General features: G+C 44.7%; 2 protein-coding genes across 4 annotated transcripts in view; one reads left to right on the top strand and one right to left on the bottom strand.

Annotated features, from left to right (window-relative positions):
* The window catches only part of plbd2 (phospholipase B domain containing 2), a 28,785-nt gene extending 18,607 nt beyond the window's left edge, over positions 1–10,178 (top strand). The window contains exons 9-12 of the mRNA XM_077238641.1: positions 453–524; positions 1,585–1,737; positions 3,198–3,360; positions 9,825–10,178. Coding sequence (XP_077094756.1) covers positions 453–524; positions 1,585–1,737; positions 3,198–3,360; positions 9,825–9,995 — 559 coding nt within the window. The 3' untranslated portion in view covers positions 9,996–10,178. The remainder of the gene's footprint in view (positions 1–452; positions 525–1,584; positions 1,738–3,197; positions 3,361–9,824) is intronic.
* A 52-nt stretch (positions 10,179–10,230) lies between these two features.
* On the bottom strand, positions 10,231–17,830 carry LOC143746980 (claudin-10-like). 3 transcript variants are annotated; one of them, XM_077239337.1, is made up of 6 exons: positions 17,311–17,830; positions 16,394–16,555; positions 13,316–13,397; positions 13,132–13,239; positions 11,186–11,414; positions 10,231–11,099 (listed from the first exon to the last, which is right to left on the bottom strand). In XM_077239337.1, the coding sequence occupies exons 1-5, from the start codon at positions 17,540–17,542 to the stop codon at positions 11,231–11,233; spliced, it is 768 nt and encodes a 255-aa protein (XP_077095452.1). In that variant the 5' UTR covers positions 17,543–17,830; the 3' UTR covers positions 10,231–11,099; positions 11,186–11,230. The 3 variants fall into 3 exon arrangements, with proteins under 3 accessions (XP_077095452.1, XP_077095463.1, XP_077095441.1); XM_077239348.1 differs by having other exon boundaries at positions 10,569–11,021; XM_077239326.1 differs by having other exon boundaries at positions 10,569–11,414.

Genomic DNA, 17,830 nt, shown 5'->3' on the forward strand with positions numbered 1-17,830 from the left:
TATTTTCTATTTAATGGTAGTGTATCAAGGTTTCCACAGAAATCTGAAACTGTTTTCAACATTGATAATAATCATAAATGTTTCTTCAGCATCAACTCATCATATCATAATATCTAATATTATTAGAATGATTTCTGAAGGATCATGTGACACTGAAGATGCTGAAAATTCAGCTTTGATCACAGGAATAAATTACACTTTACTGTATATTCACATAGAAAACATGTTTTACATTACAATAATATTTCACTGTTTTACTGTACTTTTGATCAGATAAATGCAGCCAAAAATAAATGTTTCTTTCAGAAACATTACAAAATCTGAACTAACTCAAATGTGAAATTCCTATTTACATGATTATTTCTTGTTGAATAGTGAAGCAGATTGCTGTGTGTTTGCATTACAGCAGCAGAAGCGCCTGATAACGTGTGTTCTGTGTGTGTTTCCTCCAGTGGGATGATCGTAATGGCAGACCGAACAGAAGAGCTGTTTGAGACGGGATACTGGGCCAGCTACAACATCCCGTGAGTAAAGAGACCCGATCAGTCGAACCAGAGTCATCGATCACTCCTCTTCAGGCCATGTGTGCATGAACAGACTGCTTTAAACGCTCATGTGTTTTAGGTGGAAGAATGTTTCAGAAATGTGTTTCTAAGCACAGATTGCGTCAAACATAACGTTCAAGTCCGTAGCTGTAGTTATAGTTGAGTTGAGATAACAGTATCCATCTAGACACGGATTGAGTTCCAGCTGCTCATTCCAGTGAAGAATAGTGCAGATTTAACAGAAGAGAATGATTGATTTCATTTACGTCTGGTATTTAATGTTCCTAATACAGCGTGGACAGTTGAGAAATTCATCCAGTTCTCACAGATCAGTTGGTTTAACCATCGTTGCTGGGAAATGTTCTAAAGAAAAGTTAAAATGCAGAAGTGGTTGTAAAAAAGTACAGAGTTGTTTTTTCAGCGATGTATTCATATCACATCTGACCACATCTGTGTGAAGTCTTCAACCTCATGATGTCCGCTAGCGCTCATAACCTCTGCCGGATGAAGAGAGGAAACCGCTGACTCTGAGTGCTGGAGAACAGGACATGTCACATGCCTTTATATATACAGGGCTGCAAAAGGCAAATTTAAAGCTTTTTAACACCTGAAGAAATAAAAATTAAAAAGTTACTGTTGCTACTTCTCTCACTCCACACATCATGTTCTCACACAGTGACAAATATATAGCGGAGCAAAGAGGACACTGACAATGCGCCAACATACAAGACGGAACAGGTTTCTTTTGGTGTGGAATAAAGTCTCTGCTTTCAAATTTTGTAATTTTTATTAAATTCAAACAATAAATACCGGTGCTTTAATGTCTTCTAGTTAAAGCACGAATTAAACATGAATGAACAGAATAACTGCAAAAAGAAATCAACACACACACATTTTTCCGAGTCCAAAATGTCTGAGTCCGAGTTCGAGTACCCCAGCTCTAGTGTTTAATGTTTCAAAGCAGCTTTACAGTGTTCAGTGTTACATCGTTCTGTTATCAGCAGAAAGCCCACACACACCTGATCTGCTGCTGTTTCAGGTACTTCGAGGCGGTGTTCAACGCCAGCGGAGGGCCGGAGCTGGTTCAGGAGTACGGGTCCTGGTTCTCCTTCAGCCAGAACCCCAGAGCGCAGATCTTCCGCAGGAACCAGACTCAGGTGACCGACGTCGAGTCCATGGTGCGTCTGATGAGGTACGGTCCGCTGTAACTCTGCAAAAACACTTTTAAGGAGGCAAGATACATGATAAATGTTAGGGAGGGACCCACCGACTAGATTATCAATCAACCCTAGTGCTAAAACTCTTACAGATGAACTTCATAACAGACATGGCACAAAAGGAAATATAGTTTTTAAAGTTTATATGAAAAAACTATACATACAGAAATCCCAGCAACACAAAAACCCAAAGTCATACAAATGATTCCTGTCACTCTTGTTTGCAAATGTGGGAAAGAGAGAAACCCTTAGCTGACGATTGTCCAAAGGAGTAATCCAAACTCTTGAAGAGTAATGTGTGTTGAGCTTGTTACAGAGATGTGGATAAACTGAAGAGATGATGCAGTGGTGAAACAATCCAGATGAAACCCAAACCCGTGTGCTGTGTTTAGGTCCACTGTGTCTTTAGAGCTCGCCGGCCAGTGAAGGAAGCGTGTGTATAAAGAGTCCTTCTACAGTAAAACACAGGCTAGCATTAGCATGCTACGTACAAACAAACCAATACAAAATACAGCTTACATAGAGAATTAACCATTACAAACTAAACCTAGAAAAGACTTACTGGACTGAGCTTGAAACCGCAGTTTCTCAGTCAGGACTCTGAGACGGGGAAACAAGACGACCATGCTTCCCTTTCACCAAACTAACGTCTCTCCTCTTACCTGGCTATCAGTGTGTACAAGTATCGTACCAGAAGCTCAAAATTAGTGTATTTGGAAAAAAAATTATCGTACAAGAGTCAAACGTACAGAATACAGCTAATTATCAAGACAACAACTTTTTAACACGACCTGAAAATGACTTAATTACCAAACTATCTTTTTTTTTTTTTACTTTTTTCTTCTTCCTGCAAAACATACAGATGACATGTTAATGTTATACAACTTTGTATACAATATGCAAAAAGAACATTAACTTGTGTTCATGAGAGAGTCATTCTCCACGATGATTGGCCGAGGAGACGTAACGTGAGATGAGATGGAAGACGCGTGTAACGCCACGTTCGCGTTCTCCTCACGATCATGACGATAGATGTAGAATCCACAGCTAGATCAATGACGATAGAACACTCAAAGTATAGATTACAACCACCATCATTTGAAGTGTCACACATTTCTGAAATTATCATACATTATGGGATTTTTTTCATTATATATTCATTATACATTCAGTGCATTATATAGTACATCATACAGAGGTCAAAATTATGGTACAAATACGATAATTATCATCCATCTGGCAACACTGCTGGCTATATACAAGAGGAGGAGTGCAACATAGAGCCCCCTAGTGCATGGTAGTGGCATTACACTTGAAAACCACAGTGACCAAGTTCTGGGCGGTTACACATCTGTGTGTTGTGTTGTGTTTCTCCCATTGCTTCCGGCTTCATCTGGCCTGTGTGTGTGTGTGTGTGTGTGTGTGTGTTCTGCAGGTATAATAACTATCAGGAAGACCCGTTGTCCCGCTGCGACGCCTGTGACCCGGTCCAGAACGGGGAGAACTCCATCTCTGCCCGATCCGACCTGAACCCTGCCAACGGCTCATACCCGTTCGGGGCTCTGAAGCAGCGGCCCCACGGCGGCACCGACATGAAGGTCAGTGACCACCGCTGTGTACACCCAGAGTTATAGCATTCACATATAAAGCTCAGTTTCATCCCAGCTGTTAAATAACAAACAAAATCATCAGTTCCTGGTGCGAAATATCAGTAATAAACTGTAAGTTTCTGCAATGTGGCTGCTTTCCCTCCATCATAAACGAGTGTGTCTCAGAGCGTCAGACGAAACACAATAAACGCTGTCATGTTCTCTTGCGTTCGGATGCTGGTGTTCGGGAACACACTCGTGTGTGTGTGTGAGACGCTTCTGGAGGGAATTAAACCCAATCATTCTGATCACACACTTCGACTCCGGCGTTTCAGAAACACCAAACCAACATTAGAGATGCTGCGACGCCATTGGTCCACTGGTTACTCCAGTTATCCAATCACAGCTGTCGCTGAGCCAAAGTCACATGAGGTTTTTAATTCAGTAAATGTGTTTCAATCCTAGTTTATGCACGTCTTCTCATCGGATAAAAAAAATATTAGGGCTGCCCCCCAATACTCAACTAAACATTAGTCGACTAGAAGAGGATTAGTTCACCAAGATTTTATTTATTCTGCAATTCGCAGAAAATAAAATCCATAGGATTTTATGGTCCTTGTGGTTATTACAGTATGAACAGGAAATCCAAACGTTCGCCCATCATCCATCGACCTCAAACACGGCTTATCATTTGAAACATGCAACTTGGCCAACTTATTATTCGGGCGCATATCCGAGTGTTTGTGCGGAGTGTGGAAGTTGAAGTATCACTTGCATTTCTTCCTGACAACAGCGGAAACAACTTATAATACTTAGTTAATATTTAGATTTAAAATTCACTAAAAATATATATGAAGAACACCAGGTTTGTTGTATCTTGTAGGCATATACTTGTAGGGATGCATAAAATAATTATTTTTACTTTACAGAAAACACATTTTTGGGGGCATTGAAATAGCATGGAAAGGTTGCTTACCTGTCTATATTTCACTATGTTTCAGTACATTTTTCATACATATTAGTCTAGCAATAGTTCAACTTTTTATTTTACTTTTTATTTTAAACAAGCAACAGAGGAGCTGGTACTCAAAAAACTCAAAGGCCTAAATCCTTCCAAGGCTACCGGTTTTGACAACATCCCTGCCAGATTTCTCAAGGATGCTGCTGAAATAATCACTCCTGTCATAACTTATCTTATTAACTTATCCATTGAAAATAACCATTTCCCTAGTAAATTTAAGGTGGCAAGAGTGATACCTTTATTTAATAAGGGGCCCAAATCTGATCCTGGAAATTTCCGCCCGGTATCTATCTTGTGTTCAATATCAAAAATTCTGGAAAGGATAATTTATGAGCAAATAAACAGTTATTTAGCAGAACATAATGTTTTATTTGACTTCCAATCAGGCTTTAGAAAAGCCCATTCCACTGATACCTGTTTGCTTTATCTTACAGACTTTATTAGGAAAGAGGTAGAAACGGGGAATTTTTGTGGCATGGTGTTAATAGACCTTCAAAAGGCCTTTGATACGGTTCAGCATGATGTACTTTTGAATAAACTAAAAGCCCTAGGATTTTCTCCTGCATCTCTTCAGTGGGTGAGGTCATACCTGGTGGGCAGAGAACAGGTCGTAGATGTGGATGGGACCTTTTCCTCACCACTTAAATTAACTTGTGGAGTTCCCCAGGGGAGTATGTTGGGTCCTCACTTTTTTTATTATATGTCAATGATATGTCGTCAGCTATAGACTGTAATTTGTTTTTATTTGCAGATGACTCAGCTATTCTAGTCACTCATAAAGACAAATCAGAGGTGGAAAGGCTGCTTAGTTCAAAACTCCTTAACCTCAGTGTTTGGCTAAAGCCCAATTTATACTTCTGTCGTAGCTACGTCATAGGCTGTGCGTAGCACGCGTACCCTTCGGCGTACCCTGACGTGCACCTCTCCAAAAATGTAACAACGCGTCAATTCTACGCGGACGCAAGCGTGTTGTAACGCCCCTGTCCTCCTGCAGATGTTTTGAGTGTTGTAACGCCCCTGTCCTCCTGCAGATGGTTTGAGTATTGTAACGCTCCTGTCCTCCTGCAGATGTTGAGTATTGTAACGCCCCTGTCCTCCTGCAGATGTTGAGTATTGTAACGCTCCTGTCCTCCTGCAGATGTTGAGTATTGTAACGCCCCTGTCCTCCTGTAGATGTTTTGAGTGTTGTAACGCCCCAGTCCTCCTGCAGATGTTGAGTATTGTAACGCCCCTGTCCTCCTGCAGATGTTGAGTATTGTAACGCCCCTGTCCTCCTGCAGATGTTGAGTGTTGTAACGCCCCTGTCCTCCTGCAGATGTTTTGAGTGTTGTAACGCCCCTGTCCTCCTGCAGATGGTTTGAGTATTGTAACGCTCCTGTCCTCCTGCAGATGTTGAGTATTGTAACGCCCCTGTCCTCCTGTAGATGTTTTGAGTGTTGTAACGCCCCAGTCCTCCTGCAGATGTTGAGTATTGTAACGCCCCTGTCCTCCTGCAGATGTTGAGTATTGTAACGCCCCTGTCCTCCTGCAGATGTTGAGTGTTGTAACGCCCCTGTCCTCCTGCAGATGTTTTGAGTGTTGTAACGCCCCTGTCCTCCTGCAGATGTTGAGTGTTGTAACGCCCCTGTCCTCCTGTAGATGTTTTGAGTGTTGTAACGCCCCTGTCCTCCTGCAGATGTTGAGTATTGTAACGCCCCTGTCCTCCTGCAGATGTTGAGTGTTGTAACGCCCCTGTCCTCCTGTAGATGTTTTGAGTGTTGTAACGCCCCTGTCCTCCTGCAGATGTTGAGTGTTGTAACGCCCCTGTCCTCCTGTAGATGTTTTGAGTATTGTAACGCCCCTGTCCTCCTGCAGATGTTGAGTATTGTAACGCCCCTGTCCTCCTGCAGATGTTGTGTTGTAACGCCCCTGTCCTCCTGCAGATGTTGAGTGTTGTAACGCCCCTGTCCTCCTGCAGATGTTGAGTATTGTAACGCCCCTGTCCTCCTGCAGATGTTGAGTATTGTAACGCTCCTGTCCTCCTGCAGATGTTGAGTATTGTAACGCACCTGTCATCCTGCAGATGTTTTGAGTGTTGTAACGTCCCTGTCCTCCTGTAGATGTTTTGAGTGTTGTAACGCCCCTGTCCTCCTGTAGATGTTTTGAGTGTTGTAACGCCCCTGTCCTCCTGCAGATGTTGAGTGTTGTAACGCCCCTGTCCTCCTGCAGATGTTGAGTATTGTAACGCCCCTGTCCTCCTGCAGATGTTGAGTATTGTAACGCCCCTGTCCTCCTGCAGATGTTGAGTGTTGTAACGCCCCTGTCCTCCTGTAGATGTTTTGAGTGTTGTAACGCCCCTGTCCTCCTGCAGATGTTGAGTGTTGTAACGCCCCTGTCCTCCTGTAGATGTTTTGAGTATTGTAACGCCCCTGTCCTCCTGCAGATGTTGAGTATTGTAACGCCCCTGTCCTCCTGCAGATGTTGAGTGTTGTAACGCCCCTGTCCTCCTGTAGATGTTTTGAGTGTTGTAACGCCCCTGTCCTCCTGCAGATGTTGTGTTGTAACGCCCCTGTCCTCCTGCAGATGTTGAGTGTTGTAACGCCCCTGTCCTCCTGCAGATGTTGAGTATTGTAACGCCCCTGTCCTCCTGCAGATGTTGAGTATTGTAACGCTCCTGTCCTCCTGCAGATGTTGAGTATTGTAACGCACCTGTCATCCTGCAGATGTTTTGAGTGTTGTAACGTCCCTGTCCTCCTGTAGATGTTTTGAGTGTTGTAACGCCCCTGTCCTCCTGTAGATGTTTTGAGTGTTGTAACGCCCCTGTCCTCCTGCAGATGTTGAGTGTTGTAACGCCCCTGTCCTCCTGCAGATGTTGAGTATTGTAACGCCCCTGTCCTCCTGCAGATGTTGAGTATTGTAACACACCTGTCCTCCTGCAGATGTTGAGTATTGTAACGCCCCTGTCCTCCTGCAGATGTTTTGAGTGTTGTAACGTACCTGTCCTCCTGCAGATGTTGAGTATTGTAACGCCCCGTCCTCCTGCAGATGTTGAGTATTGTAACGCCCCTGTCCTCCTGCAGATGTTGAGTATTGTAACGCCCCTGTCCTCCTGTAGATGTTTTGAGTGTTGTAACGCCCCTGTCCTCCTGTAGATGTTTTGAGTGTTGTAACGCCCCTGTCCTCCTGCAGATGTTTTGAGTGTTGTAACGCTCCTGTCCTCCTGCAGATGTTGAGTATTGTAACGCCCCTGTCCTCCTGCAGATGTTGAGTATTGTAACGCCCCTGTCCTCCTGCAGATGTTGAGTATTGTAACGCCCCTGTCCTCCTGCAGATGTTTTGAGTGTTGTAACGCCCCTGTCCTCCTGCAGATGTTGAGTATTGTAACGCCCCTGTCCTCCTGCAGATGTTGAGTATTGTAACGCCCCTGTCCTCCAGCAGATGTTTTGAGTGTTGTAACGCCCCTGTCCTCCTGCAGATGTTTTGAGTGTTGTAACGCCCCTGTCCTCCTGCAGATGTTTTGAGTGTTGTAACGCCCCTGTCCTCCTGCAGATGTTGAGTATTGTAACGCCCCTGTCCTCCTGTAGATGTTTTGAGTGTTGTAACGCCCCTGTCCTCCTGCAGATGTTGAGTATTGTAACGCCCCTGTCCTCCTGTAGATGTTTTGAGTGTTGTAACGCCCCTGTCCTCCTGCAGATGTTGAGTATTGTAACGCCTCTGTCCTCCTGCAGATGTTGAGTATTGTAACGCCCCTGTCCTCCTGTAGATGTTTTCAGTGTTGTAACGCCCCTGTCCTCCTGCAGATGTTGTGTGTTGTAACGCCCCTGTCCTCCTGCAGATGTTGTGTGTTGTAACGCCCCTGTCCTCCTGTAGATGTTTTGAGTGTTGTAACGCCCCTGTCCTCCTGCAGATGTTGAGTATTGTAACGCCCCTGTCCTCCTGCAGATGTTGAGTATTGTAACGCACCTGTCCTCCTGTAGATGTTTTCAGTGTTGTAACGCCCCTGTCCTCCTGCAGATGTTGTGTGTTGTAACGCCCCTGTCCTCCTGCAGATGTTGAGTATTGTAACGCCCCTGTCCTCCTGCAGATGTTGAGTATTGTAACGCCCCTGTCCTCCTGCAGATGTTGAGTATTGTAACGCACCTGTCCTCCTGCAGATGTTGAGTATTGTAACGCCCCTGTCCTCCTGTAGATGTTTTGAGTGTTGTAACGCCCCTGTCCTCCTGCAGATGTTGAGTATTGTAACGCACCTGTCCTCCTGCAGATGTTGAGTATTGTAACGCACCTGTCCTCCTGCAGATGTTGATTATTGTAATGCCCCTGTCCTCCTGCAGATGTTGAGTATTGTAACGCACCGGTCCTCCTGCAGATGTTTTGAGTGTTGTAACGCCCCTGTCCTCCTGCAGATGTTTTGAGTGTTGTAACGCCCCTGTCCTCCTGCAGATGTTGAGTATTGTAACGCCCCTGTCCTCCTGCAGATTATGAGTATTGTAACGCACCTGTCCTCCTGCAGATGTTTTGAGTATTGTAACGCCCCTGTCCTCCTGCAGATGTTGAGTATTGTAACGCACCTGTCCTCCTGCAGAAGTTGAGTATTGTAACGCACCTGTCCTCCTGCAGATGTTGAGTATTGTAACGCACCTGTCCTCCTGCAGATGTTGAGTATTGTAACGCACCGGTCCTCCTGCAGAAGTTGAGTATTGTAACGCACCTGTCCTCCTGCAGATGTTGAGTATTGTAACGCACCGGTCCTCCTGCAGATGTTTTGAGTGTTGTAACGCCCCTGTCCTCCTGCAGATGTTTTGAGTGTTGTAACGCCCCTGTCCTCCTGCAGATGTTGAGTATTGTAACGCCCCTGTCCTCCTGCAGATTATGAGTATTGTAACGCACCTGTCCTCCTGCAGATGTTTTGAGTATTGTAACGCCCCTGTCCTCCTGCAGATGTTGAGTATTGTAACGCACCTGTCCTCCTGCAGATGTTTTGAGTGTTGTAACGCCCCTGTCCTCCTGCCGATGTTAAGTATTGTAATGCACCTGTCCTCCTGCAGATGTTGAGTATTGTAACGCACCTGTCCTCCTGCAGATGTTTTGAGTGTTGTAACGCCCCTGTCCTCCTGCAGATGTTGAGTATTGTAACGCCCCTGTCCTCCTGCAGATGTTTTGAGTATTGTAATGCCCCTGTCCTCCTGCAGATGTTGAGTGTTGTAACGCCCCAGTCCTCCTCCAGATGTTGAGTATTGTAATGCCCCTGTCCTCCTGCAGATGTTGAGTATTGTAACGCCCCTGTCCTCCTGCAGATGTTGAGTATTGTAACGCCCCTGTCCTCCTGCAGATGTTTTGAGTATTGTAATGCCCCTGTCCTCCTGCAGATGTTGAGTATTGTAACGCACCTGTCCTCCTGCAGATGTTTTGAGTGTTGTAACGCCCCTGTCCTCCTGCCGATGTTAAGTATTGTAACGCACCTGTCCTCCTGCAGATGACGAGCTTCGGCCTGTTCCAGCAGCTCGAGCTGTTAGCGGTCAGCGGTCCCACATGGGATCAGACGCCTGTGTTCCAGTGGAGCCGCTCGCCGTACAGAGACCTCCCGCACATGGGCCATCCAGACCGCTGGGACTTCAGCACCGTCCACGTCAAGTGGTCCACGTGATCCCACAGCCCATAATGATCAATGTGATGACTGTAACCTCAGGAAGAAATCAGCCTCAGTGCTAGGATTATAAGAAACTGATATTTTGATTAAGAGAAGTGTAATGCATTCTGAAAGAGATCCTCTGAAATGTTCTGTCTTTGAAATGACAATAAATCAAGACGTGATTGTTCTGTTGCCTCATGTAGACGTGTTTTCTTGAATTATTTACCTTGATTCATGAACTTTGGGGTACTTAAATTTAACTATTTTTATTAAAAGTATACATTAGAAGCCAAGTTACATGAGAAGCACTAGACCGAAAATATACAAATACATGTGGTCATGGTCATATATTTGGTGTGGGCAGGTGTTTTAAAAAGCAAATCTTCGAAAAACTAAATAACCTTCTAAAATCTGCTAAACTGTTTATTCTGATACATTCAGCACAGCTGATGCTCACAAATTTGTTTTTATAACAGTAAAATCTCTTCATGTAACCTCAATGTTATATTGTGTCGTTTTTATCAAAATAAAACTGATAAAAAATATATAGACCCACTTTATTAGTATTTTAAGTAATGTAGGATTGTGTTGAACTTTATATGCAATTCACATTTATTTGCATAGTGCTTTTCACAATACCCGTTTCAATGCAGCTTTACAGAGTCCACATTACAATTTCGAGTGATCTGAAACTGGAAACTGTCTAAGTTATGTATGTCAGAAATGTACATTTACAAAATCACAGTTAGCTAAAAATGTATTAATTTAAAAAATGTAATAATTTAAGCCAGAAACAATGATTTCATAAAAGTAATGAAACTTGTTTGTTAACAACTGATTATGACAAAGTTGGCTCTGTATTACCTAGTACATAAAGGTCTGAATGAAGTGTTTCTGTTGCTTCATGAAAGCATCTGTATTTGACATTGCATCTCTTCCGCATCTTCAGTGATAAACCACACACACGCTGACGGACTAACATGGAACAGCTGTGAACAATACAGTTGAAACAGGAACAAAGAGACGAAACATGACTAAAATCTGAGAGATAATGGAGATTTGAAGAGCATCACCCGTGACACGGTCATCAGGATAGACTGGAGTCAATCCAATTCATTCCTGTAAAACAATTAATTCTGTGTCTTGATCACTATGTTGATGTTAAAAAAAGAAAGATGAAAGATTCATTGAATGCTTTACACTACCAATAAAGAGGTTTTCCAGATAAAGCATGGTAAAACAGGAGGATATCAGACGTAGGCCTCCACACTGTGAAGGCCTTTAGCTGGTCTGCTGGGCTTTGGCTTGGGCTTGGGCTTGGGCTTGGGCTTGGGCTCGTCTCTGTCCGGGACTGGCGAAGGCGGACCAGTGTACAGCGTCTTTTGCTTCGCCTCAGAGGAACGACTCTCATATGTCTTCTCTTGGGTCTTGGAGCTGAAGGCACACACATTGAATCATGATTATGTTCAGTAGCAGGACATCTTGGTAGAAAATTCATAAAAAAGTTACTTTATTTCAATGGTTCACTTCAGAAATTCAACTGACTGTAAGTAACTTTGCACCTACATGTCAACTAACTCTCATTAGAGTATTAGTACTGTTAGGTTAGAGTTCGGGTTCATTACTCAAAGCTTTTAACACAATGTGCATCAGCGATATCTGGTGGTCAGACTTGTTTTCTCCACAATATCTAAAGCCTGGTTCACACGGGACGATTTTAAAATTGTCGGCCGATTTTCCAAACCTGAGAGACCCCACACACGGCGATAAAAAATCACGGGTCCAACAGTTTTGGTCGTACAGTGTGTGGTGCGCAGCCACACGGCAAAATCAACACATCACACACAAACCGATTTGACTCCCGAGCATTCCCAGGTCAGACGGAAAATCTCGCAAAATCCCTCGAGATCAAACGTGACTTCAGAGTAAACAATCATGGCGGACGAAGAGGATACAGTGGCGATAGTTTGTAGTTTGTTTTTAACCGAAAAAAAAATCCTGTTATCAAAAGAAAAGGCGATGGTCAAAGACGTGGAGACAACGCGAGCATGGACGGCTGTTTTGATTTTGTTTCCTGGTGCTTCCTCTGCGCCTCGTCACCTCGCTTTCTGATTGGCTACACACCACAGTCCACAGGCTGCGTGCTCGTTTGTCCCCGGGAGACACCAAACACGAGGAGAAATCGGGCCAAAAAAATCCAACATGTTGGATATCCCGGATTTGAGATCGGAGTGTCCCGACGTCCTTCCGAGCAGATGAGAGCAGTCTTAACACACCACACACGGCAGGAATATCTGAGCAGATTATTTTACCATAATCGGAGCATCCTTAAGATTGTAGGAAGGGGTAAATCGGGGCTAAAATCGGCCTCATTATCCTGCCGTGTGAACCAGGCTTAACAAATCCCTGCAGAGCAGAAAAGGCATGTGACCAAATAAAGCTTCGGAAGTCCATGACATACAAGAGTGGAATCAATCTGGGTTCAACAGTTATATCAAATCTGATCAAATATCATCTAAATTAATGTGTGCCAATGAGACCACAACTCGTGCCATAATATAAAATATACAAGTATGTGATCATAATTAGTAATAGATGTGAGTAGTCAAAAATATTTTGGGTGGTGTTTTTTTGTTGTTTTTTTTACAATTTGTTATAGGGGAATATAGTGTATAGTGCATTTAAATAAATAATGCCTCCTCGATAATTTTTTCCCTTTTATGCATCAGATGGGGTCGCGATCTCGCGAAGCGCCAATTTTTTTAAACCAATTGTTTTGACCTTCCAATAGTGCATGACGATCGAAGCTTCAAAAGTCATCAATCACGTGGTATTGTCATTTAAATACAAGCATCGGTGCAGTGTGTGATACAATAGTGCTTTGAAAACTGCATCGGAGCCCCAGTATAATATTTAGCTAAGGACTCTGTTAGACTGTGAAAAACATAACCCTATAGGAAGCACATGCTAATTAATATTATTCAGTATTACACTGTAACAAGAACACCTTAAAACAAAAGTGTATCTCCATGTTGTATTGAAGGGTGAATCTCAAGGCACTTGGCTATAAAATAGGCTTCATTTTGTCAATGCACAGTATCACTCGTGTGTTTGAGCGATTCACTCAGAGGTACTGTCATCAGACTGGCACCTGGTCTGGCAGGCCTGGTTCCCTGCAGTGACGCTGTACACGAGTCCTCCGGCCAGCAGGAGCGCCGATCCGCCCCATCCCACAAACAGCGCCGCTCCCAGCTCAAACCTGGCGCCACAAGAAACACCGTTACACCTCTGACCCGCATCAACTGCATATTTCATTTCTGTCCTGAAATATTCACTTTTTGGCCTTGAAGTTGGGATTCATGAACTCCGAAATCACCTTGTGGCCGTACCAGCTGTACGCCAGCATCCCGCAGAGACCTGAAGCAGAGACACAAGAGTTCAGAGGAGCAGAAGAGTTCAGAGGAGCAGAAGTGTTCAGAGGAGCAGAAGAGTTCAGAGGGACAGAAGTGTTCAGAGGAGCAGAAGCGTTCAGAGGGACAGAAGAGTTCAGAGGAGCAGAAGAGTTCAGAGGAGCAGAAGTGTCCAGAGGAGCAGAAGTGTTCAGAGGGACAGAAGCGTTCAGATGAGCAGAAGCGTTCAGAGGGACAGAAGAGTTCAGAGGAGCAGAAGCGTTCAGAAGGACAGAAGAGTTCAGAGGAGCAGAAGCGTTCAGAGGAGCAGAAGCGTTCAGAGGGACAGAAGAGTTCAGAGGAGCAGAAGCGCTCAGAGGGACAGAAGAGTTCAGAGGAGCAGAAGAGTTCAGAGGAGCAGAAGTGTTCAGAGGGACAGAAGAGTTCAGAGGAGCAGAAGAGTTCAGAGGAGCACAAGCGTTCAGAGGGACAGAAGAGTTCAGAGGAGCAGAAGAGTTCAGAGGAGCAGAAGCATTCAGAGGGACAGAAGAGCTCAGAGGAGCAGAAGCGTCAGAGGAGTAGAAGCGTTCAGAGGGACAGAAGGGTTCAGAGGAGCAGAAGAGTTCAGAGGAGCAGAAGAGCTCAGAGGAGCAGAAGTGTTCAGAGGGACAGAAGAGTTCAGAGGAGCAGAAGAGTTCAGAGGAGCAGAAGAGTTCAGAAGAGTTCAGAGGAGCAGAATAGTTCAGAAGAGTTCAGAGGAGCAGAAGAGTTCAGAGGGACAGAAGAGTTCAGAGGGACAGAAGAGTTCAGAGGAGCAGAAGAGTTCAGAGTAGCAGAAGCGTTCAGAGGAGCAGAAGAGTTCAGAGGAGCAGAAGAGTTCAGAGTAGCAGAAGCGTTCAGAGGAGCAGAAGAGTTCAGAGGAGCAGAAGAGTTCAGAGTAGCAGAAGCGTTCAGAGGGACAGAAGAGTTCAGAGGAGCAGAAGCGTTCAGAGGAGCAGAAGAGTTCAGAGGAGCAGAATAGTTTGGATGAGCAGAAGAGTTCGGATGAGCAGAAGAGTTCAGAGGGACAGAAGAGTTCAGAGGGACAAAAGAGTTCAGAGTAGCAAAAGCGTTCAGAGGGACAGAAGAGTTCAGAGGAGCAGAAGAGTTCAGAGGAGCAGAAGAGTTCAGAAGAGCAGAAGAGTTCAGAGGGATAGAAGAGTTCAGAGGAGCAGAAGTGTTCAGAGGAGAGTTCAGAGGAGCAGAAGAGTTCAGAGGAGCAGAAGAGTTCAGAGGGATAGAAGAGTTCAGAGGAGCAGAAGCGTTCAGAGGAGCAGAAGAGTTCAGAGGAGCAGAAGCGTTCAGAGGAGCAGAAGAGTTCAGAGGGATAGAAGAGTTCAGAGGGATAGAAGAGTTCAGAGGAGCAGAAGAGTTCAGAGGAGCAGAAGTGTTCAGAGGAGCAGGAGAGTTCAGAGGGACAGAAGAGTTCAGAGGAGCAGAAGAGTTCAGAGGAGCAGAAGAGTTCAGAGGAGCAGAAGCGTTCAGAGGAGCAGAAGAGTACAGAGGGACAGAAGAGTTCAGAGGAGCAGAAGAGTTCAGAGGGACAGAAGAGTTCAGAGGAGCAGAAGAGTTCAGAGGGATAGAAGAGTTCAGAGGAGCAGAAGAGTTCAGAGGAGCAGAAGCGTTCAGAGGAGCAGAAGAGTTCAGAGGAGCAGAAGAGTTCAGAGGAGCAGAAGAGTTCAGAGGAGCAGAAGAGTTCAGAGCAGAAGAGTTCAGAGGAGCAGAAGAGTTCAGAGGAGCAGAAGCGTTCAGAAAAGCAGAAGAGTTCAGAGGAGCAGAAGCGTTCAGAGGAGCAGAAGAGTTCAGAGGGACAGAAGAGTTCAGAGAAGCAGAAGAGTTCAGAGGGACAGAAGAGTTCAGAGGAGCAGAAGAGTTCAGAGGGATAGAAGAGTTCAGAGGAGCAGAAGAGTTCAGAGGAGCAGAAGAGTTCAGAAGAGCAGAAGAGTTCAGAAGAGCAGAAGAGTTCAGAGGAGCAGAAGAGTTCAGAGGAGCAGAAGAGTTCAGAGGAGCAGAAGCGTTCAGAGGAGCAGAAGAGTTCAGAGGAGCAGAAGAGTCCAAAGGAGCAGAAGAGTTCAGAGGAGCAGAAGCGTTCAGAGGAGCAGAAGAGTTCAGAGGAGCAGAAGAGTTCAGAGGAGCAGAAGAGTCCAAAGGAGCAGAAGAGTTCAGAGGAGCAGAAGCGTTCAGAGGAGCAGAAGAGTTCAGAGGAGCAGAAGAGTTCAGAGGAGCAGAAGAGTTCAGAGGAGCAGAAGAGTTCAGAGGAGCAGAAGAGTTCAGAGGAGCAGAAGGGTTCAGAGGAGCAGAAGAGTTCAGAGGAGCAGAAGAGTTCAGAGGAGCAGAAGAGTTCAGAGGAGCAGAAGCGTTCAGAGGGACAGAAGAGTTCAGAGGAGCAGAAGCGTTCAGAGGGACAGAAGAGTTCAGAGGAGCAGAAGAGTTCAGAGGGACAGAAGAGTTCAGAGGGACAGAAGAGTTCAGAGTAGCAGAAGCGTTCAGAGGAGCAGAAGCGTTCAGAGGGACAGAAGAGTTCAGAGGAGCAGAAGAGTTCAGAGGAACAGAAGAGTTCAGAGGAGCAGAAGAGTTCAGAAGAGCAGAAGAGTTCAGAGGAGCAGAAGAGTTCAGAGGAGCAGAAGAGTTCAGAGGAGCAGAAGCGTTCAGAGGAGCAGAAGAGTTCAGAGGAGCAGAAGAGTTCAGAGGAGCAGAAGAGTTCAGAGGAGCAGAAGAGTTCAGAGGAGCAGAAGCGTTCAGAGGGACAGAAGAGTTCAGAGGAGCAGAAGAGTTCAGAGGAGCAGAAGAGTTCAGAAGAGTTCAGAGGAGCAGAAGAGTTCAGAGGAGCAGAAGAGTTCAGAGGAGCAGAAGAGTTCAGAAGAGTTCAGAGGAGCAGAAGAGTTCAGAGGAGCAGAAGAGTTCAGAGGAGCAGAAGCGTTCAGAGGGACAGAAGAGTTCAGAGGAGCAGAGCATGCTGGACCGGCTGGCGACCGCACGCTTTACCTGATAACAAGTAGTTGATGCCGGCAGCGAAGCTTATTCTTGCATTCACAGTTTCAGAGCCTCCGAGTTTTGTGCACTTCATCCCCACCAAAGCCAGAGCGGATCCGAAGAATCCCAGAGTTATGGATGTGATGACGAGAGATCGGCACAGATGAATGTGTGCTGTTGAAAGATGGACACAACAATACTCACATTTATTTATTTGTTTGCTGTTTTTCACAATGCAGTAATATTGTATTATGTAATATTTTGCAAACCCATTCTAAATGATAATCGGTGCACATCATTATTATATTCATAATCTTGAATCACAATGAGTTCTCTTCTTTGATGACGAGGGCGGGGCTATAACCTGTCACTCACATGAGATCAGCCAATAGCAAACCCCAACCATCCAATCAATTCCCCACGGATAAAATCAAGTATAATACAAACTAAAATTTATTCAGACACCTTCAACATTTCTCACATTATGACAGTTTATTCGCTGTAGAACTCAGAGTTATCAAAGCTGTTAAATTTAACTATACAATTAGATAAGACCAGTTTAGCTCAACCAATTACCAAGCAATGCTTCATGTTGTTCAGTCTGTGCTGTAAAAAGGTGCATTAGCAATTTAAGAAAAAACACTTCAGCAAAACATGATCAGCTCAAAGTGTCGGAATCATTTTTGCTACCAAATTTTTATACATTTTTGGGTATAATGTGTCACAGTTTACTCTGCACACTGCAAAAAAATACTGCAATTTTGCTCTCCACACGTGCATAAATGAACTATTGTGTCCTGCACACACTAGTAAAACAATATCATGAATGATATCTGGTGTCTGAATATTTTTTGGTTTGACTGCATGTATATAAAAAGGATGAAATTCAGCAACTTTAATTTCCTGAAGAAGTTCTCGATAACACTTACTCTGCAGAGCCAGTAGCGAGGGGAACTCCTTGCAGTCCGACACACCGGTGGAGTCGGAGAGACAGTCTTTCCAGAGGTTGGAGAAGTAGTGGGAAGATGTGAGGACTAAACTGGCCACTTCAGAGTAAGTCCAGTACTCCGTGGGCATAGTGGAGCAGATCAAGATCCAGCCGCAGACGCACGCTACGAAACAGCCTATTTCAGTGTACATCAGCAGCGTTCTGTAGTGCATGCTGGGATTGTCTGATGCAGATAGAGAATATAATACAGATGATCTTTTAGAGCTTATGTCCGCTGACAGACAAACGCAGCTTCCGTGAGGTGTGCTGAGCAGATCTGGGGCTTTCACTGGGCTGAGTGCAGAGGAGACTGCTTGTTTGTGGTGTCATCAATGCCACTCATACACTGTGTTTATTATATACAGACACCCGTATTACCTACTTATGTATTATAAATGTCACCTCGTATATTCCAAAAGGGTGTTTTCGCAATGATGTCATTGAACAGGGCTTTCAATGAA

Source organism: Siphateles boraxobius, unplaced genomic scaffold, assembly GCF_051911475.1.
Source record: "Siphateles boraxobius isolate OS27281-9 unplaced genomic scaffold, OSU_SipBor_1 100, whole genome shotgun sequence".
Classification (NCBI taxonomy): domain Eukaryota; kingdom Metazoa; phylum Chordata; class Actinopteri; order Cypriniformes; family Leuciscidae; genus Siphateles; species Siphateles boraxobius.

Bases quoted from the DNA above. Each gene is read 5' to 3' on its own strand.
- LOC143746980 (XM_077239337.1), bottom strand. From the start codon at position 17,542: ATGCACTACAGAACGCTGCTGATGTACACTGAAATAGGCTGTTTCGTA. The intron at 13,240-13,315 runs GTGAATATTTCA...TTGTGGCGCCAG, and splicing joins CCCAACTTCAAGGCCAAAAA to GTTTGAGCTGGGAGCGGCGC. The intron at 11,415-13,131 runs GTGCCAGTCTGA...GTGTGCCTTCAG, and splicing joins AACCAGGCCTGCCAGACCAG to CTCCAAGACCCAAGAGAAGA.